The 26,271-nt window shown below is 48.2% G+C and overlaps 2 protein-coding genes and 1 long non-coding RNA gene across 5 annotated transcripts; 1 reads left to right on the forward strand and 2 right to left on the reverse strand.

The window, feature by feature from the left end:
• Positions 1-2,402: 2,402 nt before the first annotated feature.
• LOC310832213 lies at positions 2,403-4,915 on the reverse strand. Its single transcript, XR_014558152.1, has 2 exons — positions 4,664-4,915; positions 2,403-3,068 (listed from the first exon to the last, which is right to left on the reverse strand). It is a non-coding gene; the product is annotated as an uncharacterized lncRNA (long non-coding RNA).
• A 112-nt stretch (positions 4,916-5,027) lies between these two features.
• On the forward strand, positions 5,028-15,139 carry CD3E (CD3 epsilon subunit of T-cell receptor complex). 3 transcript variants are annotated; one of them, XM_083713851.1, is made up of 7 exons: positions 7,907-8,158; positions 8,623-8,717; positions 9,763-9,889; positions 12,143-12,373; positions 13,152-13,322; positions 13,876-13,922; positions 14,204-15,139. In XM_083713851.1, exons 3-7 carry the CDS (start codon positions 9,841-9,843, stop codon positions 14,258-14,260), a joined length of 555 nt encoding a protein of 184 aa, XP_083569977.1. In that variant the 5' UTR covers positions 7,907-8,158; positions 8,623-8,717; positions 9,763-9,840; the 3' UTR covers positions 14,261-15,139. The 3 variants fall into 3 exon arrangements, with proteins under 3 accessions (XP_083569978.1, XP_083569977.1, XP_083569979.1); XM_083713852.1 differs by lacking the exons at positions 7,907-8,158; positions 8,623-8,717 and adding an exon at positions 5,028-5,095; XM_083713853.1 differs by lacking the exons at positions 7,907-8,158; positions 8,623-8,717 and adding an exon at positions 8,738-8,928.
• Positions 15,140-16,166: 1,027 nt separating this feature from the next.
• Positions 16,167-25,424, reverse strand: LOC310832198 (T-cell surface glycoprotein CD3 gamma chain-like). Its single transcript, XM_083713858.1, has 5 exons — positions 25,174-25,424; positions 23,187-23,396; positions 19,316-19,447; positions 19,106-19,149; positions 16,167-16,629 (listed from the first exon to the last, which is right to left on the reverse strand). The coding sequence occupies exons 1-5, from the start codon at positions 25,232-25,234 to the stop codon at positions 16,564-16,566; spliced, it is 513 nt and encodes a 170-aa protein (XP_083569984.1). The 5' UTR covers positions 25,235-25,424; the 3' UTR covers positions 16,167-16,563.
• Positions 25,425-26,271: the final 847 nt, after the last annotated feature.

Consider the following 26,271-nt stretch of genomic DNA (forward strand, 5'->3'; position numbering starts at 1 on the left):
GCCCCCCACATCTGGCCTGCAAGCCCTTCCCCACTCCCAGCAAAGCTTCCCTGCCAGTCCAGCTGTTGTGCCTTCCAAGAGTGCAACATGGATCGTGGCACAGCGAGGCCTCCTTCTCTGGGGCTGTGGAAAGGGCATACAGCTGGGGTCAGGTCTCAACATGTAGCAACAGCAGCAAAGATTGCTGAACAGGTTCCTACTCTGGTGATGGGCGGATGGGAGGGAGCTGGGCTGGCTCCACAAAGGCACTTTGTGCTTTCTGGCCTGGCCGAAAGCTGATCCGACAGAAAAGGATGGATTGCATTTGAGCCGGTTTTCCCTTTGTCTGGCCTGAGAAGCGGCCTTCAGAGTCAGCCATTGCAACGTGCATTGGGCAGTCAGCTCAGAGAACCACAGCAGCTACTTCTCAGGACTTCTGAGCCTCCAGTGCTCTGCACTCCCTTCTAAACATTCTCTAAATATCCCCTAAATATCCTCTAAATATGACCATGCAGTGTGTGCAGCAAGACTACTTAGGAACAAAATATCTTCCATTCATGTTATATTGATGTCACTTGGCTGCTGGGAGAGCTTTCCCCAGGGAGATCTTATTGACCCTCCCCCCAGATAATTTAATATCCTCTCTGCCTCTGCCCTCCTCCCCAGGTTGTCCTCTCTTGTCCTGTGGATCCTTTACAACAGAAAAGAAAGCACACAACCCAAATGAGCTGGATTCAAAGGCAAGAGGAAGCCACTGACAGGGGCATCAGAATAATTCTACACCAGATACAGCAGGCAAAACAGAACCCACAAAGTACAGCTGCCAAAAAGATGCCCCAAAGCATGGGTAGGCAAACTAAGGCCCAGGGGCCGGATCCAGCCCAATCACCTTCTAAATCTGGCTCACGGACGGTCCAGGAATCAGCATGTTTTTACATGAGTAGAATGTGTCCTTTTATTTAAAATGCATCTCTGGGTTATTTGTGAGGCATAGGAATTTGTTCATTTCCCCCCCAAAAAATATAGTCTGGCCCCCCACAAGATCTGAGGGACAGTGGACTGGCCCCCTGCTGAAAAAGTTTGCTGACCCCTGCCCCAAAGGGAAGAGGCCCACAAGGAGAAACTGAGCACCACAGCCACACTCTCAGCTTCATTGACTGTGAACCCCAAAATTTGCAGTGCCAAAGTTTTGTAATAGTTTTGTAGCATTCTGCATAGCAAACCCCATGTTTTGCAGCAACCGAGCTCAAACTGGGGGGGGGGGGTGTCATTGGTATCACCCCAAAACCCAACGTAGTCTGGTTCATGTCAAACCGGTGCCAAAGCTTTGAAGAGCAAACCCCACATTTTGTAGGACCCCCCAAACTGAGGAATTGATACTTCAAAGCAGGGTTGATATTTAACACCCCCAAACCCAACACGGTCCAATTTACTGCAAAATGTGGGGGGTCTGAAATGCAAAATGCTGCAAAACTATTACAAAACTTTGGCACCAGTTTGGAGATCCCAGATCTTGGGGTTCATAGTTAATGAAGCTCACTCTACAATTGTGATTCCTTGCAATTGGTGTTATTCAGAGGCATTTACTGCCTCAGGGGGTAGCATGCAGCCATTGTGACTAAGAGTCATTTGTGGCCTTAATATACAATCCTAATTCTGCACCCACTGCTCAGTTTAGGAAAGACAGTCCTCCCTAGCAAAGCCCAAGCCATCTCCTATCCTATTTTTTCCCCTTATTATTTTTTTACTGTAATTTTACTGGTGTTAGCCACCCTGAGTCCGGCTCTGGCTGAGAAGAGCGGGGTATAAATAAAATTTATCATCATCATCATCATCATCACCCCTCACATGGCTGGCTGGCTGTTGGCAGCAGTAAACACACCCAGGACACCCCAAAATTTGTTGATCCGGGACAAACAGCCACCTGCCAGAAATTCCCCCCAGACGTCACTTCCCCCTTTGAAATCCCAGGAAAATCCACAGCCCTATTCCCCATGAGGTGTAACCATCCTGGCCCTCAACACCGACCCACCCAGTCAAGACAAAGTCCCAGCTCTGACATTCAGTGAGCTTGTGAACATGCCAGAGTCACAAGAAGCAAACACTCATCTGCAAGTTATTATAGAGAGCTCTTGGCTACTGTATGAATATCACCGCAAAGGGGGAGAACTGCATTGGGCTGCTTTTCTGGCACTTGGAACCCCAACCCTTGGTTCTGGCTCCCCACAACTACTGCTGCACCCAGGCATGGCACATGCACACGACTGCAATGCTTCCATGCTAGTATGAAACATGCAGTACGCACAGAAGCCTGTGATTCTCACATGCAATCCTGACACTCACAATGATCGCTTGATGTTGAGGCCCAGATGCCCTCTCAAGCTGGTCACCCCAAGAATTTGCACAGACGAAACAGAGAGACAAACAGTTAGCAAGTTTTATTCTGTTGTAAACAACACACTAACACAAGGCTGCATTGGAAGAGTCTGAAACCACTGTTATGCGTTTCTCAAGGTCCGCTAGCTTGCTTTTGAGCTTCCTGTTTTCTTTATGTACTTGTTGTAAATGCTTTCCTTGTATCTGGTTCTTCCTCTCCAAGGAGGTAATGCTGCCTTGGAGAGTATCAACCTTGGCCACCATCTCTTCTAATTGTTTCATCAGTTTAGCCATTTCTTTGGTGGTTTCGTTAACTTTCTGGTCAACGTCTTCTGGGTCCTGTTGTGGTTGTATTGTGTGACTGTTTCCTGGGGCCATGGTGGTCTCTGTGGTTTTGGTATCCCCCTTGGTTGTGGCCATTTTGGCTTTCCTGTCAATCCATCTTTCGGGTTGTGTGGTGTGGCTTTTGGCGGTAGGGGTGGGGTTCTGCAGGTCTCTTGCTGTTGTGTCTTGCTTTCACCTTACGTACCCCTCGCTGTTGCGTCTGGGCTGTGGGTCTTAAATGTTGCAATCGTTGATTTTGCTGAGCCTCTTTCCTTTACTATGCCCTTGTTTCGCTCTTGCTTCCCTAAGGACAGCTGACCTCCCAGGAGCAGGTTGGTTGGTTCAAAGGCTTCCCTTGGATCGCAGTGGCTGAGTGGTGGCAGAATGCCCTGGAGGCAGAATGATGGGCAGACAAACAAGGACGAACAATCAGACAGAGGGACAAACGTGCAAGCATACAAGAGACAAGTAAAAATGTACAGGGCAGAGCCACAGCTGGGTGATCTTGCACCCCTGGCAGAACCATCCAGATTGTGCCCCCTAGCCATGGACAAATTAGCTCTTCTTTCCGCCTCTCCTCCACCCATTCAATTCACCCTCTATTAAAAACCTTTTATTATGATGCAATAAACAATATTTTTATTTACAGATATATTTATGGACATATTTTAAGCTGATTTTGCAAAAAGAAAAACACCCAAACCCTCACCTGCACCCCTGGTGGGGGCTTACTTCACCACCACCCCTAGCTATTGCCCTGCTACAGGGGGAAGGAAAAGAGGGGGAAGAGATGGGTGGTGGTAGGGGATTGTGTGTGTGTAAAATATTGAAGTAAGAAGAAAAATGAAGATGTGCAAATAAAAAGTATAAGGATAAGGATAAGAATTTAAAGATGAAGGTCAAAAATCAAGGAAGAGAGTTAAGTTTAAAAATGGAAGGTGAATTTAAAAATTTAAAGTCGAAAATCAAAAATCAGAATGAAGATTCAAGGTAAAATGTGAAATAAAAAACACATATACCCACCCAAAAGAATGGAGGGGGGGAGTTACAAATTTAAGAACTGTTTGGCCTCCCTGGCTCAGAGTCCTGGTTTATTCTGCTGCGTAGCTAACATCTTTTTCCCTGGTCTCCCTGGTGTGGTGGGAAGGGTGAGGAATGCAAATAGTAGTAATAATAATAATAATAATAATAATAATGGTGATAAAATTAATAAGAAAAGAAGAAAAAGGGGGAAAGGAGAAAGCAATGGTAATAGTAGTAGTAGTAACTTTTTTAAAAATTTAAAAAGCGTGGAGGGGTAATGATTAAGGAATAAACGTAAGAGTAGAGTAAAAATAAGGTAAACTGATAAAAAGGAAAGGGGGGATTGCCCTTTTTAAAAACACTTTTTTTAAATTATCTGTTTGTTTATTTCTGAAAGACTCCGTTGGGGCGCACCAACCTGAGGGTGGTTTTTGCAGCGTTTGGAAACTCACGAGGCTTGGGGATCGGTAGCGACCGCAGGAGGAAGCCTTTGTCGGCTCAGGCTTCCGCCGTGGGCGCCACCGTTCTCCGTCTCCTCCACGCTCACCCAGTCCAAAGCGGACCGGCTGGGCTTGGGGGGGGCGACCCGCGATAGCGGGCTCCGCAGACCCAGCTGGCCGAGGGTCAAAGCGACAGCAGTGGTTTCAGGGAGGCAGCGCCAGAAGGCGCCGCGCTTCTTCTCCTGCGCCTCGCGGTCCCGGCTCTCCGGTGGCGAAATCGCTGCGTCCGTCTCCCCAAAATGCGGCTAGAGTCTCTGGCGACTCGGGACTCCCCGGGTGTGAACCTGGGTCTCCCCTTTGTTGGACGGGGGGGGGGGCGGAGATCCGGGGCCGGATCGAAACGTGGGGATGATCTCCCCGCTTCTCCTCTCCTCCCGTGTTTTGCTTCGGGGTCTGCTCTAAAGCAGAGCGCATGGCTGGGCTCCCTCCCTGCCTCTTCCGGCGTTCAGCTGCTCCCCTACCTCCCCTTCTGCCTTTGAAGCTTGGATGGGGCTTCACCTTTTCTCCAGCCCGTCGGTTTAGGGTCTCCCCCGTGTGGTTCCGAACTCCTGCGTCTGGATCAGCCCTGGGTGGCCTGGGAGAGATGGCTCCCCCTAATTCTCCACCTTTCCCGGAAGTCCAACCACTGCAAAGAGTTATCGCTAATTCTAAAGCATTCCCGGGAGGAACACAAAGGGAAATTAGGAGATGTGCTCAGGCAAAACAAAACAAAAAAAGGGGGGTTGTTGGCTGGGAGGAGGAAACTTGGCTGGAGTGCTGAAAGGGTTACTTGCTCTAGGAAGAGAAGGGGAGGTTGGCAGAGGAGGAAGGGGGTTGGGTAAGGGAAGGTTTAGGGGCAAGAATCGGAAGAAAGCAACTGGAAGCGTTTGGGGCATGGAGGTTTTTAAGCAGAGGTTTGGGTGGCCATCTGTCATGGATGCTTTAGCTGAGATCCCTGCACCGCAGGGGGTTGGACTAGATGATCCATGGGTATCCCACCCGATGGGGCTGAAACCTGAATACAGGGGAAGAAGGGAGAGAATGAAGAGTTTGCCTGCTGATGGGCTTGCCGGGGAAGAGAAAGGGAAGCGAGCCTGAACACCTGCAAGTATTTATTTGAGGATTTTTAGTATTTGTTGATCAAAAGATTCCTAGCTGGGAAAGGCAACAGCTTTTATGCCCAAGTTGAGCTCAAAATAATAGGAATAGTTATGTCTTTCCGGCATTGTATGCAGACTCTCCAAGTGTCCCTATTTTCCAGGGATGTCCCTGATTTAGAGAAGACGTCCCGGTTTCTGATTTCATTCTGGAATGCCCCACTTTTCCTTAGGATGCCCCTATTTTCATTGCAGAAATGTTGGAGGGTATGATAAGATGTCTCTATTTTTAATTGGAGAAATGTTGGAGGGTATGGAGTTATCCAACCCCTGAACCATCTGAAGGCAATCCCCGTATAGGGAAGGTATTTTATTGTTCAATGTTCTATTATGTTTTTATATACATGTTGGAAGCTGCCCAGAGTGGCCGGGGCAATCCAGTACGATGTGTGGGGTATAAATAGTAAAATTATCGTTATGGAATGGGATGTCTCTATTTTCATTGGAGAAATGTTGGAAGGTATGGTGTATGGGTGTTTAAATGTTTTCAAATGGTGCCAGCCAGGAAGAGTTTGAGAAATGGATTCTAAAAGTGCATCTCCGTTCCTCTTTTCAGCTGAGTACCTAAAGGGAAATAAATTGGCATATTTGGGGAGATCAGCAGCCACGAAATTAAAAGACGCCTGCTTCTTGGGAGAAGGGCAATGACAAACCTAGACAGCATCTTAAAAAGCAGAGACATCACCTTGCCAACAAAGGTCCGTATAGTAAAAGCTATGGTTTTCCCAGTAGTGATGTATGGAAGTGAGAGCTGGACCATCAAGAAGGCTGATCGCCGAAGAATGGATGCTTTTGAATTATGGTGCTGGAGGAGACTCTTGAGAGTCCCATGGACTGCAAGAAGATCAAACCTCTCCATACTGAAGGAAATCAACCCTGAGTGCTCACTGGAAGGACAGATTGTGAAGCTGAGGCTCCAGTACTTTGGCCACCTCATGAGAAGAGAAGACTCCCTGGAGAAGACCCTGATGTTGGGAAATATGGAGGGCACAAGGAGAAGGGGGCGACAGAGGACGAGATGGTTGGATAGTGTTTTCGAGGTTACCAGCATGAGTTTAACCAAACTGCGGGAGGCAGTGGAGGACAGAGGTGCCTGGCGTTCTCTGGTCCATGGGGTCTCGAAGAGTCGGACACGACTAAACAACAACAACAACTGGAAAGAGCCTCAGGCAATTAAAACTACTTGATTAGTAGATGGGGGAAGGAGAGGGAAAGGGAAAGAAGAGGCATTCGTTTAACCCATCTTGGTTTAAAACTTCCAGAAAGAATCTGTGTTATTTTGTTTTTAAATTTACAAATGATAAGGGAGGCTGGCAGAGATTTACATTGAGAAGACAGTGGTCAATGGACTTGCCAAGAGGTGTTGCAATGAAGCTTGCTTGAACATGCCAGCTAGCCTTCCAGTGATGGAGGCTCTTCTTCTGCCTCTCCAAGCCAAAACCAAACTTCCCTTCTTAGGAACAGGATGCCAGTGCAAAATCTGGTGCCTGTGTTTGGGTGTGATTCACAACAATGCAGTTGCTTCCCCTCCATCCCCATGTATTCACATGCTTCCCTGGAAGAGGTGACAGCCATCCCATACATAGACATCTCCCCAGAAGGGGGGCATGGGGGATCAATGCCTCCCCAACAACACACACCCCACTTGCCTCCCATTTCAGAACCCCTGTCATTAACATATGCTCAGTTACAGATAGGTAGCCGTGTTGGTCTGCCATAGTCAAAACAAAAAAAAATTCCTTCCAGTAGCACCTTAAAGACCAACTAAGTCAGTTCTTGGTATGAGCTTTCGTGTGCATGCACACTTCTTCAGATACACTGAAACAGAAGTTTCCAGACAGAAGTTTTCACTATATAGAAGGGTCTGGAAACTTCTGTTTCAGTGTATCTGAAGAAGTGTGCATGCACACGAAAGCTCATACCAAGAACTGACTTAGTTGGTCTTTAAGGTGCTACTGGAAGGAATTTTTTTTTGTATTAACATATGCTGTTATTTTTCCAGGTAATGGAGTTCCCTTACCTTTTAAAAAACAAATAATTGTGTGTGTTTTTGTTCGGGGGGGAGGGAGAGGGGCTGGAATGGATATACACCCAATGCCTGAGCCAAAAATTCACCTACATCTGTAATCAATAAAGTTGTGGCTATTTCTAATCCAGATCATTGTGTGCTTTAATTTATTAATCACACTTTACATTTAGCCGGGGGGGGGCACTGTGACTGCGCCTGCATTATAATAATTCTAAGGACTCAAACATAGAATAGATGTTCATAAATGTACCAGGCAAAGACATACATAAGCATATAAACCATGGGTATGCAAATTAAGGCCCAGGGGCCAGATCTGGCCCAATCGCCGCCTCAATCTGGGATTGTCCGGGAATCAGTATGTTTTTACATGAGTAGAATGTGTGCTTTTATTTAAAATGCATCTCTGGGTTATTTGTGGGGCATAGGAATTTGTTTGTTTCCCGCCCCCCAAAAAATAGTCCGGCCCCCCACAAGGTCGGAGGGACAGTGGACCGGCCCCTTGCTGAAAAAGTTTGCTGACCCCTGTTAAAACCATGTGTCTAAAATAGTACAGGAGAACAATCCTGAAACCATTTTGGGTCTCCCAAATTGACCTCAAATATTTCTCTGCGAGGAGGAAGGAAATGGGCAAAGCTTTCCAATTGTCTTTGGAGTTTCCAATTGTCTTTTTACACCTCCCTGCAAATACAGTCTGTTAAGCTGAGCAAACTATCAATATCCTTAAGAGATTCAGGAACTAAAGCATTTTCCATCTCAAAGGAATGGCCAGGCCACCCAGAAAAGGCAATCAAGTAAGTCATTATCAGGAATCCTGGCAGGAGAGAAGCAATCCTCTCAGATTTCTGCTGGAGCAACCTCCTTCTGTGATGGAGTATATATGATGTTTTCGGGGGTGGTCTTGGGCTAGAGGGTGGGCAATTTCAAAAGTTTATAGGGGCTTGCACACCATTGTTCTGGGTCTCTCCTACCTTCTTGCTAGGAGGGGAAGGAACTGTTGCAACAGAAAAATAAAGATCTGCCTTGCTTTCTATGGATCTTGCCTCCATCCATTAATCTCTGACTGATCAGTCCCTTGGGGAGTTGGGAAGCAAAAGCCAAACCCCCTGTTTTTTCTATAACACCTGCAATAAATAAACAAACAAACCTTGGGGTGAGTTCCCCCACCTTTTTTCCAGAAAAAAAGCACTGGCAAAAAATCCCCACACTTTGAACAGTTTTATCTTATGTTATCTTATGTTTTGTTCTCTTTTGCAAGATCACACACCACCAGAGGTCCTCCTGCAGCCCTCTCAGCAACAGCCCTAACAGGCTCGGCTGCTGGACTACAACTCCCAACATCCCTTGCAGCAGGTATTGCCCCACAGGGTTAGACGTGCAATCCAGCCACAGCTAAAGGACTCCAAACTCACACAGAGGCCAACAGCTACTGCAGCAGATGGACTCAGCCCAGGGCAGGGAGGCCCCCAACAGAATCCTTGGGGTGAGGGCAAGGAACACCCAACTCAGGGGGCAAGGAGGACAGCTGGACACAATATGGATAACAGGGAGGCGTTGCCACAGAGTGGGTGCCAAAGCCTATAAGGGGCTGTCAAAAGGGGATCTCCCATTGCCACAGAAGTGGCAGGTCCTACAATCACAATTCCAGCCATGTAACAGGGAACACCCACTCCCCCCGCCAAGGGTCTCCTGGGGAAATGGCTAAGGCCCAGGGGTAGGGAGGGTATTGCAGCTACTGGTGAGGGATAGCATTTTGTGTGCTCTGCCTTCCTATCCCCGCTTGTGTTCCCAAGCCTTCCTATAAATCAGAGTCCAAGGGCTCTGTGGTTTGATGGGAGCTCAAATGAGGAAACTGGCATGTATCTGGAGAGCCCACAGAAACTCAATGGGTGATGCAATCCTACTCAAGACGAGACCCACTGGGATTAATTGGAAAGGCTGACTTGGGCTCATACATTTCCCTGCGTCTGCTCTGAGTCGTTGGCGACGTCCCGATATTTCTGGCATGATGCAGCAGGCTGACTTGAGGAAACTGAGGCAGGGCTTGCACTAGCCTCAGAGGAGACCTTGGGCCAGAGTTCGCTTGGGGCTGCTTTCTGTTCTGTCCTTGTCCCAAAGTCCTCCTTTTCCTCCACAGTCAGCAGCCTTTTGTGCTCCATGTCAGGAGAGCTGTGGTAGGCAGCCTCTGCTGCACCACCAGCAGCAGCCGCCTCCGCCCTTTACGCTTCTGCACTTCCTGGCAGGGCTTGTGTGTCGCAGACACTTCAAGCTGCTCCGAGGATGTTGCAGTGGAAACTCTGAGTGTCTTTCAGTCTCTCTTTGCTGAAAGACTTGCCAAGACTCCTACTCAGCGATTCTAGGACACCCCAAAAAACATACCTTCCCTTTCCCTTTACAGGAGTAAACAAGGTGGCACGAATTGGATGGGAGAAGTCTAATTAAGCAAGAGCCAGGAGATAGCTGGAAACGGAGAAGGATGCACTTGGGAGTCTGTCTCGCAGCCTTGGGTCTTGTCCTCCCTTTGTGTAAGTACACCTGGCTTGTTCTGGTGGGAGGGCTGGATTGGGTGGGAGGACATCAGAAGGACACACATCACCTTGCTGGGTCAAAAGGGCCCTCCAAGGTCCATCTAGGCCTTGGTTCCTAGTGGTGGCCACCAAAGGGAACCAGGAAGCCCACAAACTGGGCACGAAGGCAATGCCCTCCTTTGCTACCATGGGGGCCCATTTGGGTTACATCAGAGCAGCCAGTCCAAGAGTTTGCCCCTCGCTGATGATGCTGAAACAGGCTCTCCTAACACCACAGGAAACTCCCAGACCATTGCTGTGGTGCAGTGGATCGGTGCATCTGACTATCAACCAGAACATTGGTGGTTGGAGCCCACCCAAGAATGGCTGTGGGCAGGATCCCTACGTTGCAGAGGGTTGAACTAGATAACCGTAGGGGTCCCATCCTGCTCTACAGTTCTGTGATTCTGTAGATGCAGCCAGGGGGCTGTAGGGACAAGCAGGTAACCTGGAACTCATTTAAAGCGAGGGTTTGGTAGCACCTTTGCAGATGCTGCAGGAGCCATTGTGCCAAAGGGCCTTGAAGAACAGCACTTTTAAGGGGCTGAGCAGGAGGATCACAGGTTTTGGGATGACGTCCTCCCCTCCTCCTCCTCCATGCTTCAGCCAGCTCTGTTGAGGGAGAGATGATTGGGGCACTAGGGAGGAGACCTCGTAGACTGTGCCAGGGCTGCCTGCAGGCGGCTTCCAAGTGTTTCTAGCCATAGGTGGTTTGGGGCTTAAATTATGCCAGGAAAAGGACACAGGCACTGGGTGAACCGGGAAATGTCCCCATCCCCATCAAGCTCAAGAGCATGTTTACATGGATCAGGCTATCCCTGGGCAGGTGAGGCCCTCAATCGTTTGAAAACCAACCCAGCAGTAGCAGCAGAGCTGGATTCCTCACAGCTTCCTTGCAGACACTAATCCTAGGGATCTTAACTTCCACATTTCTCTTGCACAGCTTGCCCCCCACCTTGGCCCTGCTGCAGATTGGGGCTAGGCCCCCACCCACATACCTAACACAGACCCCCCCTCCAAGTAGTTGTCCCTATTTTCCAGTCCCAGATTTAGAGAAACCATTCCAGTTTCTGATTTGATCCCAGAATGTCCAGCTTTCCCCTTAAAGGTAAAGGGACCCCTGACTGTGAGGTCCAGTCGCGGACGACTCTGGGGTTGCGGCACTCATCTCGCTTTACTGGCTGAGGGAGTTAGTGTACAGCTTCCAGGTCATGTGGCCAGCATGACTAAGCCGCTTCTGGCGAACCAGAGCAGCACACGGAAACACTGTTTACCTTCCCGCCAGAGCGTTACCTATTTATCTACTTGCACTTTGACGTGCTTTCAAACTGCTAGGTTGGCAGGAGCAGGGACTGAGCAATGGGAGCTCACCCAGTCGCAGGGATTCGAACTGCCAGCCTTCTGACTGGCAAGCCCTGGACTCTGTGGTTTAGACCACATCACCACCCGCAACGCCCCTATTTTCACTGGAGAAATGTTGGAGTGTATGGAGTTATGCGATCACCAAGTGAAGGAGATACATAACTATACAACCTTTAGAAGACATGTGAAGGCAGTCCTGTATAGGGAAGGGTTTTTTAAAAAAATGTTTGATGTTTTATTATGTTTGCTATATTTTGGAAGCTGTCCAGGGTGCCTGCAACAACCCAGTCAAATGGGCAGGGTAGAGCTAATAACAATAATAGAATATATGTCCCTTTTTTCATTGGAGAAATGTTGGAAGGTATGCTAACTAGAGGGCAGGGGGAGTTGTGCTTGTTTCCATAATTTACATCCCGCAGCTTCAACATAATTTCTGCTGCTAAATGTTCTAATTCAAAACTATATGAAACAAAACATCCTAACAGATGTTCCTGACTAAAACAGCTTCAAATAAAAACTCCTCTGAGTTAAAAGCATGAGTCTTAGCATCTCTTAAATGCCCTGGTAGAGAGAGAACTGTCACAGATGGGAGAAGCTGTTGCTACTTTCCCCTCAGCTCTGCTCCCCCCACTACGTTCCACATGGAGGGTGTCCCCCCCACTTCCCTTGACATGAGAGGTCCTGAAACATAGAGAACCAAAGGTTTCTAAAGGCCTTGGACAAGGCTTTTCTGAGGGGCTGGTGAATGAAATCAGAGCTCTTTCTCAGCCAGAGGCACCAAGGAAAGGGCAGAATGGAGACCTTTTCGCCCTAGCCTCGTGGTCACCTGTCTTTTCTTCTGTTCTCCAGCCTCATCCTCTGAATCACACAAAGTGGGCATCTCTGGGCGCCGCGTGACGGTCACTTGCCCTCTACAAAATGCCAATTGGAAATTGGTCAGTAAAAAGAATGGAAATTATAATGTCACCGAAGAAAATGAAATCTTGACCATTGAAGCCATGAACAACATGGAAGTGGTCAAGGGTGACTTCACCTGCCAGAATGGCACGGCATCCCGCAAGATTTACCTGCAAATCAAAGGTCAGTGCTCAAGTTTGAGGTTCTAGGGCTAGAAATCCTCTGCCTTCTTCAGGCGAGAGCTACTGTGAGGGATGACTATGCTCCACCCCCCAGTATGCCTCCGAATAATACCAGTTGGTGGAATCGAAAGGGGGGAGAGAGGAGTGCCGTCCCGCTCTTGTCCTGCTTGTGGGCTTTGTTTTGGGGCATCTCATTGGCTGCTGTGACACTGGGCTAGCTGGGCCACCTTTGGCTTGACCCAGCTGCAGGGCTCCTCTGATGTGGGAGGTGGAGGGATCCAAGGGAGCTGCAAAGAGCTTCTCCTCCTCCTGTGTCAGAAGCAAAGTCTGGGGTATCCATTCCCTGAGCTTGCAAACAAAGCCTGCCCGCCCCTAGCAGACTTGGATAAAACTGGAGGAGACAGCTGCCCCACCCCAGTGAGATCTTTCTCCAGAGCCAGATTGTGCCAGGTCATCCCAATGTATTTCGCTGCCTGCAGTGAAGGACAAGACAAATCCTGCCCACCCCCTTGTATGTGTAGTAGCATCTAGAGGCTGGAGGACAGCTCTATGCAGAGGCTCCTCTGCTGGACTCCGGCGCACAAGAGAGCTTCCTCGCATGATGGCACAGCACTACCAGGCTGCCCAGTCCACCAGGGGATGCAACATTTTACCCACCAGGCACCAGCAACCTATGCTATGCCACTGGCTCAGTGCACCAACCCCTTCCTTGCCCCATGCTGCCTAATAGTAGGGCTGCCCCAGTTTCCATGGCTTGACTGTCTTGCTCTCCTGGGCAGCCTGTGATGACTGTGTGGACCTGAGTATCGGGCTCGTGGTCGGCATCGTCGTTGCTGACCTGCTCATTACCCTGGGGATCATGTTCCTGGTCTACTACTGCAGCAGCAAGAAGCCTGCCACCAGCTTTGGTGGGGGGGCCGCAGGGGGAGGCGCCCGCGGACGGACACGAGGTGAGTACTCTTGTGGTACCCCAGGGCTCTCCACAGGGGTGCCTTTGGCTTCCTCCGCTGTCCCACAGAGAAAATTGGAAGTCATCTATGCTGGGGTTGGATTGGTAAATGAATGCCGAGCATATATGGCTCCCATCTGGAGCTGGAGGCGGGGAAGGTTGCAGATCTGGTGGCAAGGGTGGGTTCTGGTACACCCACAGCTTAAGAATTTGGGGGACCTGAAGGCTCCTCTGGGTGTTGCTGGGATGGGATCAGCTGGTTCAGGACTTGCTTCAAGGGGTGAACTGGAGGAGAAACCAGCTGGTTGGCTGGCTAGACCCCAGCAGGGATCCTGACTGGCCCAGCCCAGAAGTCATAGCAGCAGCAGTTGCTCTGGGGTGGGATGGGGGGACTTTATAGCCCCATAGTTCTGACACAAAGTATTTCAGCTAAAGCACCCAGGAGTTCCTTGTATGTGCGGACAAGGGCTGATGTCCCACACTTAACTGCCCTGCAATAACCACCTCCAATTCTTGGCTGTGCTAACAAATACCCACTTTGCATTGTCTTCCAGGCCAAAAGGTGGACCGCCCCCCACCTGTCCCAAACCCAGACTATGAGGTAAGCACAGCAGAGGGTGGCTGCCAGGGGCCGGGGGGGAGAGTCTATGGAGGGCGGCCAAAGAACCTGGAGCCTGAACGCCATCAGCACTGGGAGGGCCAAGGGCTAGACTGGGCACACCTGGCAGGAAGGCCCTGCAGCCCTCTGCGGGCAGCTGCTTGCTCACCTGAGGCAATCAGGCCCTGCTTGCTGGTGATCCCCATGGCCTCTCCAGGGGAGACAGAAATGGCCCCATCACAGAAGGACCCTTGGTGAGTAACCTCTTCTCTTTATTCCAACAGCCCATCCGGAAAGGCCAGCGGGAGGTGTATGCTGGGCTGGAGCCCAGGGCCTTCTGAGACATACCACAGTCTCTGGCCACGAAACCTCATTGTTGCTGACTGCTGGTGGCACCGCCGTCTCCCTTTGCCACGAGCAGCTTCCCTTGGTGGCAGGTGGGTCGCCTCACACCTCTCCCTGAGTCTCACAGCCTGCAAAACCATCCTCCTTCTCTGCAGCTCAGTCCACTCCCTTCAATGGGTCCAAGTGCACCTCCGATGGGGTCCTTCCCAGCTCCTTGATGGCCCAGTAGAAGAGCCTCCTTCTGGGTCAGATAAGCGTCGTATCCAAGTTATGACCGGAGCAACTTCAGCCCTGCACTGCAGAGAGGGATGTCGGGCACAGAGACCTGGGACAAGACACAGGGACTGGGAAGGGTGCTATGGTCATAGGCCCACCTGGGCTTGTACTGTGAATGGTGTTCCAACCCTAAGCCAGCTCAGATTCTCCCAATTCCTCTTCTCCAGCCACACACCTGTGCAGGAGCTGGTTGCTGTGTTATGCAGGTGGGGGGAGAAATGCTGGGCAGAGAGTCTTGTCCCATTTCTGGAACCTGATAGAAGTCTGATAGAAGTCAAGCCCTGTTCTAAGGCATCTCCCCTTTGTTCATTCATCAGTCCTGGGCCTTCTCCACCACATCAGCCCACCTTTAAGCCCCTTTGTGGTTTGGTCCCCACCCCCACCCCAAAAAGTGCTCCTGTGACCCAGGGAGAACGGTCGGTCCTGATTAAATAATCTCAGCTGAATTCTCTGCTGCCTTTCTCTCACCCAGCCATGCTGTGTTTGGGCACCACAGCAGATGCGCTGACCTCTTGGGGGACAGAATTGTATGTATTTTGTTTTGGTTGTGTTTGCAAGGAATTCTAATAAAGTGCCTTCCAGGCCAGCGTGCTGCATCACACTGGCTCTCTTTCTTTAATGGGTTGGTATATTCTTTGCTAAGGGGGATCAGAAGGTCGGCGGTTCGAATCCCCACAACGGGGTGAGCTCCCGTTGCTCAGTCCCAGCTCCTGCCAACCTAGCAGTTCGGAAGCACGTCAAAGTGCAAGTAGATAAATAGGTACCACTCCAGCGGGAAGGTAAACGGCGTTTCTGTGTGCTGCTCTGGTTTGCCAGAAGTGGCTTAGTCATGCTGGCCACATGACCCTGAAGCTGTACGCCGGCTCCCTTGGCCAGTAAAGCGAGATGAGCGCCGCAACCCCAGAGTCGTCCTGCGACTGGACCTAATGGTCAGGGGTCCCTTTACCTTTTTATGTTCTTTGCTGGGAACTCCTGATGACTTTGTAACTAACAGGGGACTCAAGAAAATTTACGGATGTAGCATAATGGGAAAAGGCAGGGCAGAAAAGGCAGGGATTACTGGTTATGCCCAGGGTGGAAAGACTTTAAAGCTGTCAGGAAGACAGGTGAGGAAGATAAGCTAGTCAGAGCGGCGGCGGCAGAAGGCAGGACTGCATTAACGCCATGGGCCAGAAACTCTGGCTGAGTAGCCCCTCAGCACCCTCTTGGGAGCCCCTCAATTCTCTCTGCTGCCCAGAGACTGCTTGATGGGGAAGGGCAAGTAGCAAACACTCATTCCCTCACCCCAAAGGAAGTGGCCGTTGCGGGAAGAGCTGTGGTCCCACGTAAGAGCGCTCAGCACTCAGCTACCACGGCACTTGTTCCGCAGGATGTGGTCAAGGCAAGCGCAGCTGCGTTTTCAAGAAAGGCGAAAAACAGCTCCCACGTGCAAAAGGCATGTGAGTCAACGTCCAATGTGTGTCTGCGCCTTTGTGCAAGTTGCTGACTTCGTGTGGAGCTTAAACTCTCAGAGCAAACTACCGATCTTCCTTCAAAACACATTCAGCCACACACCACTCGAAAAACTGCAATTTGTTTTCAGTAAAATAAGTAATTTAGAAAGGTATCTGCCGCAAACAGATGAGATGCAGTTTCGTTGGAAACTAGAGCTACATTTCCTTTATTATTACTGATTTCATTCTATTGATGCATTGCTTGCTATAAAACAGCTGAGAGCAAACAGACCATGTTCAAAGTGGATCGCTGCAGAAACAACAAAAGCCCTTTTGGCTTTCTTAGTTATTGGAGCCCCTCCAAATCAGAGGGGAAAGTCGTGGGGAAGGAAGAACAAAGGGAGGCCAGCTCAATAGTAGGGACAGGGGTTACATTTTGAAATGAAAGCACAGCAAGAGTCAAACTATTTCTACACCCTTCACTATAGCTTGAAGCAACCTTCCCTTTTGAGCTCCCCATGGCCAAAGGAGGAGCCATCAGCAATTCACTCTTTGCTGCCACATCAGAGGAAGAACGCTTTGTCCCCTTCTCACCGGTGGCGGGTCTTGGCCACTCCGATGTGGCTGTACTGCCCATTGTTGCGTTCTCCGAGAGGCTGGAGGGGAAGAGAGGCCTGCAGTTAGAACAGGGGTCTGTACTTTTCTTAACCTGCCCTAGGAACTTGCAGGTTGACCGAGGAGGATTTGGGCAAGACTGGTCTGGCTCATGGGACTGCTAGCGGACCGTGTCTGCATTGAAAGCCCCCCCACCCCCGGCTGCACTTGACCCATCCTGACGCCACTGGAGATGGGGGTTCCCGTTAGCTATCTGGAGGCTGCAGGGATTTCCAGAGGGGCAGCTGGGTTAGTCTGCTGCAGCAAAACCAGCAAAGGCTGGATCTATTTCAGCTGCCCAGCCTGGAGTCCCTGCCCTTTGTTTATTCTTTTTTTTATGGCAAGAGGTTGCGTGGTGTCATGACCTGCCCATGACAGATCGGAGTTTTCCCAATATTTCTTCCATCTCACAAAAAAAATGACAGTTTCTGTGGAACCAGCAGCACAATCACTTCTTTCTTAGTACTACTGCCTGCCTTTTCATGGAACGTTAAAAGATTTAGCAGGTTTACCAGAGCAGAAGCTTTTGCAACCTTAGATTCACTTTCTCTGTCTACTCCTTGTTTTTTTAAAAAAGACCAGGAAATCCAGCAGCTATCCCAATGAACTCCCAGAGTAGAAATAAACATGCACAGACCTTACAGCAGGCTCTGTATGAAAGAGTTGCTGCAAGGGCTGCTCACCCTGTAGTCCCCTGACCACTTGAAATGTCTCAATGCTGGGCTAACCTGGTTCTGACCTAGCCTGTCCCTTTAAGAGTACCCAGTTTTTCTAGACCAGGAGCTGGGAATCTCACCCCTCCCCTGCCTTTGCTGAACTACAACTCCCATCAGCCCCAGCAAGCCTGGCTAGCGGACAGGGATGGTGGGAGTTTTAGTTCAGCCCTATTAGAGTACCAAAGGTTCCCCACAGCTGCTCTGATCCTCTGTCGTGTTAAGTGGGGAGCCTGCACCCTACCCCACCCCACCCTAATCTCCCCTCCAATGCACAAGCAGAGGGAAGTTGGGCAACTCCTGCAGTGATGAAGTCATGAAAGCCCAGTCTACCCACTTCCAAAAGGTGGCACCCACCCTGGCACTATGCTTCTCTTCCTATCAGCTAACCAGAGCCACCCGTCAATCAGAACCTGAACCAAGAGCTCTTAAAAACAGAACATTGCCAAGATTCCTTTTCCCCTCATGATCTTTCGGACCACGCAGGATGATGCCACGTTACTGCTGAAGAGTGTGGAAACTTGCTTGTAAGCTGAAGAATGTCAATAGACTTGAAATGCTTATTTTCGTAAGCCTCATTCAAAATAAACTCTCTTAAAATTGTGCCACTGGAGTTTGATGTCCGTTTGCAAGTGCTCACTCCGGGGGCGAACTTTGGTAATATGGTGCCCTGAGCAAGGACAAAATTTGGCGCCCCCCCCCATCTTATTTTCCCAACAATTCATTTTGGTGCAGCTGATTTTTCGTGAATCTTCTTAGTACAGTGGTACCTCAGGTTACATATGCTTCAGGTTACATACGCTTCAGGTTACACACTCCGCTAACCCAGAAATAGTGCTTCAGGTTAAGAACTTTGCTTCAGGATGAGAACAGAAATTGGGCTCCGGCAGCGCAGCGGCAGCAGGAGGCCCCATTAGCTAAAGTGGTGCTTCAGGTTAAGAACAGTTTCAGGTTAAGAACGGACCTCCGGAATGAATTAAGTACTTAACCCGAGGTACCACTGTAGTTACCTATATAAATATAGGTATTAACAACAACACTATCATGCGCCCCCTTGACTCAGTGCCACCACCCTAAATCTAGTGCTGCTTACTCATGGGAGAGAGGGTGTGCCTAGATCTCTTGGATTCAGCCTACGCATTTGTGTCCGAGGAGGCTGCTATCTAGGGAAGAAAAGAAAGCTGCTCTGTTTCCTGTGGAAGGAGAGGTGTAGGCTGAGTGCTTCTTCCACTTAAGAATGGAGGCTTAAGAATGGCCTTTGACTCCAAGCCAGAGAGGAAAGGGCTGGGAGCACCAACACACGTCATATTTGGAAACAGCTGCTGCTCCTGTTTCAAGGGATGGAGGACTCTCCCTGCTTCCTGCTACAAGCCCCACATCACAGCAAACTTCAGTTGTCCAGAAAGGACTGCAGGTGTTCTCATCATCCATTTATTCTTCCTTTAATGTTTTTTTTCTTCCAAATGAAGTTGCTTTGGGGATTTTCTGCCACCACAGTCTCTTCATTTTATCCCATTGGGAGGCTAATCTCTGGCCATGAGGGCTAGAAACTAACTTTTTAAAAGAACACACAGACAGAATCATGATTCCCAGAAGAATATATTGCCTCTGCAAAGCAGCACCCTAGGCTGAGGCAGAAGAAGCTTTGCAGAAGTCAAGGAATTCTTGGATGCAAAGGGCCCCTCATTTCACAGCTTGGGAGGAGCTGTCCAGGAAAACACCACCATGGAGGAGAGGAAGAGACTGACTACAGGCACCCACTCACCTGGTAGAGCTGCTCATTGGCTAATAGGGTCTGCTTGTCAGAAGCTGCAAAGTCAAAAAAGGAAATTTCAGGATGACTCCAAATGGGTGATTAACACTATTAGAAATTAAATATACCAGGTATGGGAACGTGGATGCCAACATGGACATTGCTCCCCTTTTCAAGGCTGTTTCCCCATCTCCCAGCAACTGCCTGTCCCCCAATGCTCACCCTGAGATCGTCGGCCCGGCTCCCCCGCAGCAATGCAGTATACGCCAACAGCCAGGAAAAACGTAGCCACGATGCTGGCCAGCAGAATCCCCATGATCGCGGCAACGTCCAGACGAATACAATTCTGGCACACTGTGTCAAGAGGGAAAGAACTCAACATGCATCCTATGCTCACAAGCACACCTGAGTTTTGTCCACATGTGGCTTGATTTGAATAGAGTGTGCCTCTGAGCACATGGAAACTGTGCTAATTTTGATGTTTGCCACCCTGGGCTCCTTTGGGGGGACAGGCAGGATAGAAATTTAATAAACGACAAGAATAATCAATACAGTGGTACATCACGTTACAGACACTTCAGGTTACAGACTCGGCTAACCCAGAAATAGTACCTCAGGTTAAGAACTTTGCTTCAGGATGAAAACAGAAATCGTGCAGCAGCGGCGCAGCGGCAGCGGGAGGCCCCATTAGCTAGAGTGGTGCTTCAGGTTAAGAACAGTTTCAGGTTAAGAACGGACCTCCAGAACAAATTAAGTTTTTAACTCGAGGTACCACTGTAAATGGATGGTCCCTCGCCACTGAGTGACTAGAAACAGCCAGCGCTTTTGGGGGGGGTGAATGCAGGGGTATGCATACCCCTAAACATTTTGTGAATCTTTGTACTTTTGTCCATTTACTGTATTTATTTTCCCCGATTTGAACTATAAAATGGTGATTTTCTGGAGTCAAAATGAGAGTAACCCTAAACATATTTTGTTTTGTTTTGAAAAAAATCACTGGAAACAGCCATTTACCATCTAGGACTAAATGAAAAGCACTTCTGCTTGTAGGGTGGGTTTTCTAGCTAAACACAATTCCTAACATCCAAACAGCCCATCAACCCAACAAAACAAAACAAAACAGGGACTGTTGCTGCACCACAACCAGCAGAGAGACCTGCGCAATATGCTTAGAAGGATACTTACCACTAACAAAAGAACAAGCCAGCCAAGAGGCTTAAAAGTGGAACAGAAACAAATTTTGTCACTCAAAATTCTCATTTGAAAAGTATTCTAAGTTTGATGTCATTGTGTGACATCCAATGATATTTGATATTTGATTTCAACTTCTTTAAAAAATGAAATCACAGTCAGATCTGATGTGAGCAAAGGCATTTAGTATTTGACAGCTCCCATGAATGCTGCCAATGGTGTCTGAGATCTTCCACGCAACAGCAGGTAGTAAAATGTTTGCTTTTGAAATAAGATTGTTCATTTAATTTAACCAATTAATTAGGAAACAAGCCCCAGAAAAAGATAGTACTCTATACCATATGTGGTGATCTTGTAAGAGAGTAAAAGCTTTATGGGAAATGATTTATAATGAATTGAAGAAAATGTTTAAGACAACTTTTAACAAAAAAACAGAAGCTTTTCTTTTAGGGATAGTACATAGTGAGATACCAAAAGACCCCCTAAAAAATTGTTTATATATGCCACAACTGCAGCTAGAATGGTTTTTGCCCAGAGATGGAAAGAAGATGTAGTACCAACCCTGGAAAAGTGGCTAATTAAATTAATGGATTATGCCGAAATGGCAAGGTTAACGGGTGTAATAAGAAACCAAGAAGAAAAAGAAATTCCTAAAGATTGGGGGAAATTTGTGGAAAATTTGAAAAACTTATGTATGCAAATAGCTCATTAGGAGGATTAATGTAAAACAAGTGGTTAAACGTATGATTATGAGAAACTAAAGAATAACTTTAGATGGAGTAATGTGGAAAATGCAGCATGAAAATTAAAATCAAAAGGAAACCACAAAAGGGAGGAAGTCAAATATATGTGCATTAGAAATGTATGTAATTTGTGTTTTTGCAATTTGTATGTTTGCAAAAATAAATACAGTAAATTGAAAAACCAAAACATTATATATATATATATATATATATATATATATATATATATATTTGCTTTCGTAGATTTTCACGGGTACAGGAATGCAGGTTTTGGTGTCCTCGGGTGTCTTCCCGTGTAAAAGTTGGGGTGTCTAGGCGACGTTTCGACGAGGTCTCACTCGTCATCTTCAGGCTGGTGCTTTCGGCTTCTTGTTACTGGAACAGAGCGGGATCTCAATGTTTGAGTTCCTATAAATACTGTAGAGGGGGTGTGGTGTCTAGCCTCCAATGTTCTGGGCAGAGAGGAAGTTCCCAGGCTAGTGTGCCTTTTCTTCTTTTGTTCCTTAATTACTTGAGAGATACCTTGAGTGATTTCTTGAGTGATATCCTGAGTACCACTTAGGTGGGTCATTAGGTGTGGATTAGTTGCTAAAGTCTTTGTGTCTTGACCTCTTGAACTTTGTGAAGAGTTTTCCTGAGAAGATGGCTGTATTGCACTTAGTTGTGCTTTGGCTTGGCTTCGTGTATAGGGGCGAGCTGTGGTTTTGTGGCTTGTGTCAGCCAGATCTGTGTAGGGATTGCAGGGGGGTGCAGCATCCGGAGGTGCCACCATGGATTGGCTACTGGATGGTGTCAGTAATTCATCTGTGGAGAGGGTCTGGGTTTGGGTCTGGTGTGGTTGATTGGTGTTGGCGTTCTGTGTGCCTCTGGATCTGGTGTCAGTTTTTGTGGGGAGGGCTAATTTCCAGATGTCTGGCAAGCGGGATGTGTCGTCACGCTTGTTCATGTTGTGAGGGTGTTTCTCTATCTCGATGGCTTCCATGATTATTCTCTTGTGGTGATGTTCCGTGTTAAAGAGCAATTTGGAATCTGCAAAATTAATTTCGTGTCCTGTTTCTTTCATGTGTTGGAAAAGAGAGGAAGTTTTTTCTTCTTTTTTGACGGCATTCTTGTGTTTTCCAACACATGAAAGAAACAGGACACGAAATTAATTTTGCAGATTCCAAATTGCTCTTTAACACGGAACATCACCACAAGAGAATAATCATGGAAGCCATCGAGATAGAGAAACACCCTCACAACATGAACAAGCGTGACGACACATCCCGCTTGCCAGACATCTGGAAATTAGCCCTCCCCACAAAAACTGACACCAGATCCAGAGGCACACAGAACGCCAACACCAATCAACCACACCAGACCCAAACCCAGACCCTCTCCACAGATGAATTACTGACACCATCCAGTAGCCAATCCATGGTGGCACCTCCGGATGCTGCACCCCCCTGCAATCCCTACACAGATCTGGCTGACACAAGCCACAAAACCACAGCTCGCCCCTATACACGAAGCCAAGCCAAAGCACAACTAAGTGCAATACAGCCATCTTCTCAGGAAAACTCTTCACAAAGTTCAAGAGGTCAAGACACAAAGACTTTAGCAACTAATCCACACCTAATGACCCACCTAAGTGGTACTCAGGATATCACTCAAGAAATCACTCAAGGTATCTCTCAAGTAATTAAGGAACAAAAGAAGAAAAGGCACACTAGCCTGGGAACTTCCTCTCTGCCCAGAACATTGGAGGCTAGACACCACACCCCCTCTACAGTATTTATAGGAACTCAAACATTGAGATCCCGCTCTGTTCCAGTAACAAGAAGCCGAAAGCACCAGCCTGAAGATGACGAGTGAGACCTCGTCGAAACGTCGCCTAGACACCCCAACTTTTACACGGGAAGACACCCGAGGACACCAAAACCTGCATATATATATATATATATATATATATGGAAACAAAGAAAGCAGGCTCCACCAGGGCCATTGACAACATCACAACTGCCAGGCTGAGCACATTCACACTGGACAGGGTTGTCATGGTCCCCACCAAGTGGCCACAAATCTGGGTGTGTCCCCTTCCCACCACCCCCTCAGTTGTGTGACTCTGGAGTAGCACTGCTTTCCTGTCCCTTCACATGGGGGAGGAAGGGCTCACGCACTTCGGACGAACACCTGAAGACGTGCGCTATTGCACTCGAAGACACCTCTCGGGTCATCCAGGATGGCACCCAAAGACAGACTAGAGTTTCCATGGTTTAATGCATTCCCATCTTTATTCCAGCTTATTGGGAGGTTTTTATCCTTCGCTTCACAGTAGAGGACAATGTCATTCTTTTGCTGTTTCACTGTGATGGATTCCTCAGCAATACCTATGAGGAAGGAATGACAAGGTGGAGGAAAACACCCGAACAGAGCCCTTAGGTCCATCTAGCACTCAGAAGGACCCAAGATCAGCCACAGCTGGGATGCACGAAGGAAGACCACAACCGTAACGTAAAGGCCCTTTCACAGGAACACCCATAAGTGATGAAAAACATGGACCATATTGCTTGTGCTGGAAGAGGAGGAAGCTACAGTGGTACCTCGGGTTACATATGCTTCAGGTTACAGACTCCGCTAACCCAGAAATATTACCTCGGATAAAGAACTTTGCTTCAGGATGAGAACAGAAATTGTGTAGCAGCAGCGCGGCGGCAGCGGGAGGCCCCATTAGCTAAAGTGGTGCTTCAGGTTAAGAACAGTTTCAGGTTAAGAACAGACCTCCAGAACGAATTAAGTTCTTAACCTGAGGTACCACAGTACTAAGCTGACTCCTTCCTGCAATGCAGGAATATACAGCTGTCCCATATGGGGATCAAACCTGCAACCCTGGCGTTATCAGCACCCACTCTAACCAACTGAGCTATGAAGAAAGGTAAGTCATTCCACTGTCCAATAAAAGAGGGAGGGAATTACGTTAAGTTGTGCCAATAATCAGCCACAACATTGCACTACTTCACCCACTTCTGAAACAGAAACACGACCTTTTAAATGTTTTGTGGGAAGGGGCTTACTGGTGTCAAGGAGTGGTAACGATGCCCACATCTGGACACAGACGTCAGGACAATGTCTGCAGCCCAAACACAAACAGCTGCACCTTCCCACTGCAAAACAATGGAAGCAATCACTCGGTGTTCAGCAGCAGTGGCAGAATGAAAAGGACAAATACCACACTAGGGACAGCTAGGAAAGGGACAATACAGTAAGATGGACACAGCATTGTGTAAATCTAGTGTGGCTGCATTTGAACTACTGGCTGCCACATCTCGATAAGGACACCAAAGAGCTAAAGGGAAAAAAAGTGGGGGCAGCCAAAATGATTAAGAGGACAGAACACCCTCTGTCACAAGGAGAAGCTAATGTATTTGTGGTGTCTTAGTTTTAAAAAAATGATGATGGGGAGATGGGACATGATTGAGGTATATGAAATTATGCACATTGGACAGAGGAAAGTCTGCTTCTGCTCCTCTCATACAAACACAAACAGACACTCACACATACTCTCTCTCTCTCATTCTCTCTCTCTCTCTCTCTCACACACACACACACACACACTACTACAACCCAGAGTCGTACAATGAAGTGGAAGAGTGGGACATTCAGCAGAGAGGGAGAGGGAGAGAGAGACGCAGAAGAATATATTTCTTGTGATATTCTCTGGTACAAGATGTGGTGATGACAGCTATTATTAACGTAGATTGGTGATTGATCCTGATGGCCAAATGGAACCTGTCTCCTGTGGTTGGTGGTTCTGCTTTATCCTCTGAACAAGGCACTGACATTTCATAGGGTCCAACAATAGAGTCCAGCCAGTGAGGCCTGGTGCCTTTCAGGGTGGGACACAGAAGGTAAATGTGGCGAGCATCTGCTTTCCAAGCATTTGATACATACAGGTTTTTGGAAGCCTTTTAGAGCACAATTACAGGCAAAAATAATATGGGAAAGGATCTGTCAATGAACATTTTAAGGTGAATTGGTTAGTTGCCTCTCTTTCTCTTCCCACTCAAGGACCCGACTTCTTCACTTTTCTGTCTTTGTTCCCCCACCTCCACAAATGTCAGGTCCTTTCCTGAGGCTGGACTCAAGGGCCTTTGAGCGAGGTCCTACCTTTGGAGAAGAGCAAGCCAAAGAGGAAGGTTGCACACAAGAGATGCTGGCTGCGTCCCATGACCCTTCTTCAGAGTGTGTGCTGATGACCTGCTTATTCTTTCCCTTGAAATGAAATTGCTCACTTTGCAGAAAGGCACCCACAAAGAAGTGCCCTTTGCTCAGTGCTGTGCTGAGCTGGATATGAAAGTAGAAGAAAACACCTCTGTAGTCAGCTAGGAACAGGAAACTTGTGGGTGGGAGGCCTCTCTGTCCCCACTGTGCATGGAAACGAATTAGTGAATAGATGTTAAGAAAGAGTACAATTTCCGAAGAGAATTACAGGGGAGTGGGGGTGCTCTTGTGTTTGAGTCCTGCTTGAGGGTTTCTCACAGGCAGGTAGGATTGGATGTGAATAGGATGCTGGACTTGAAAGGCCATTGATCTAATCCAGCAGCCTCTTCTTATGTTCTTAAATGGAAGGAAATAGCCTGCAGAACATGGAGATTTAACTGATTCCTCACCACACACTATTTCCCCCCCACTACCAGATCTGCCAACTTCATGAACTGTTGTCTAGAGAAATGGTGTACTCGCTAGGGGTGGCATGCAGCCATCACACCATCAGAGGGTGGGTATTTTGGTGGGGCCAATGGTGAGGTGAATTCTGGAAACCTGAAACAGCCGCTAGCAGAAAATGAAATTGTGGGCCGGGGCTGGGCAGGATATATATACTTCCACTGTGGCATTACAAAGCACTGTCTAGTATATGAGAAAGATGGATTGCATTGCAGGGTTGTTGTATAACTCCCCCTCTCCTCTCCATTGGATAGGGCGGTTTTCTCCATGTCCTGTGTGTGGGCTTCCCAAGAAGGCATGTGGTTGATGACTGTGGAAAACAGGAGGCGGAATAAGATGGATCCCCATTGGGGCTGGTCCAGCGACACAGCTCTACTTAAGTTTGGCCACAGCTCTCATACTGCAACATGGAGATAATACTTGTGGATTTGATTTTCATTTCTGAGATATTTTAAAGAACCATTTAAAACTGCATTGATTTTTCACAAGAATATCTGAGTATGAAACAGGATGAACTCGGCTGCAGTGCTAGAACTGACA

The sequence above is a fragment of the Podarcis gaigeae genome (genome assembly GCF_964106915.1).
Source record: "Podarcis gaigeae genome assembly, chromosome: 15".
Classification (NCBI taxonomy): domain Eukaryota; kingdom Metazoa; phylum Chordata; class Lepidosauria; order Squamata; family Lacertidae; genus Podarcis; species Podarcis gaigeae.

Excerpts from the sequence above, each read along its gene's own strand:
- CD3E (XM_083713852.1), top strand. The coding sequence starts at position 9,841 with ATGCACTTGGGAGTCTGTCTCGCAGCCTTGGGTCTTGTCCTCCCTTTG. Across the intron at positions 13,323-13,875 it reads CGCCCGCGGACGGACACGAG|GCCAAAAGGTGGACCGCCCC; the intron begins GTGAGTACTCTT and ends ATTGTCTTCCAG. Across the intron at positions 13,923-14,203 it reads TCCCAAACCCAGACTATGAG|CCCATCCGGAAAGGCCAGCG; the intron begins GTAAGCACAGCA and ends TTATTCCAACAG.
- LOC310832198 (XM_083713858.1), bottom strand. The coding sequence starts at position 25,234 with ATGGGACGCAGCCAGCATCTCTTGTGTGCAACCTTCCTCTTTGGCTTG. Across the intron at positions 23,397-25,173 it reads TGGCTTGCTCTTCTCCAAAG|GTATTGCTGAGGAATCCATC; the intron begins GTAGGACCTCGC and ends CCTTCCTCATAG. Across the intron at positions 19,150-19,315 it reads GCCGGGCCGACGATCTCAGG|CTTCTGACAAGCAGACCCTA; the intron begins GTGAGCATTGGG and ends TTGACTTTGCAG.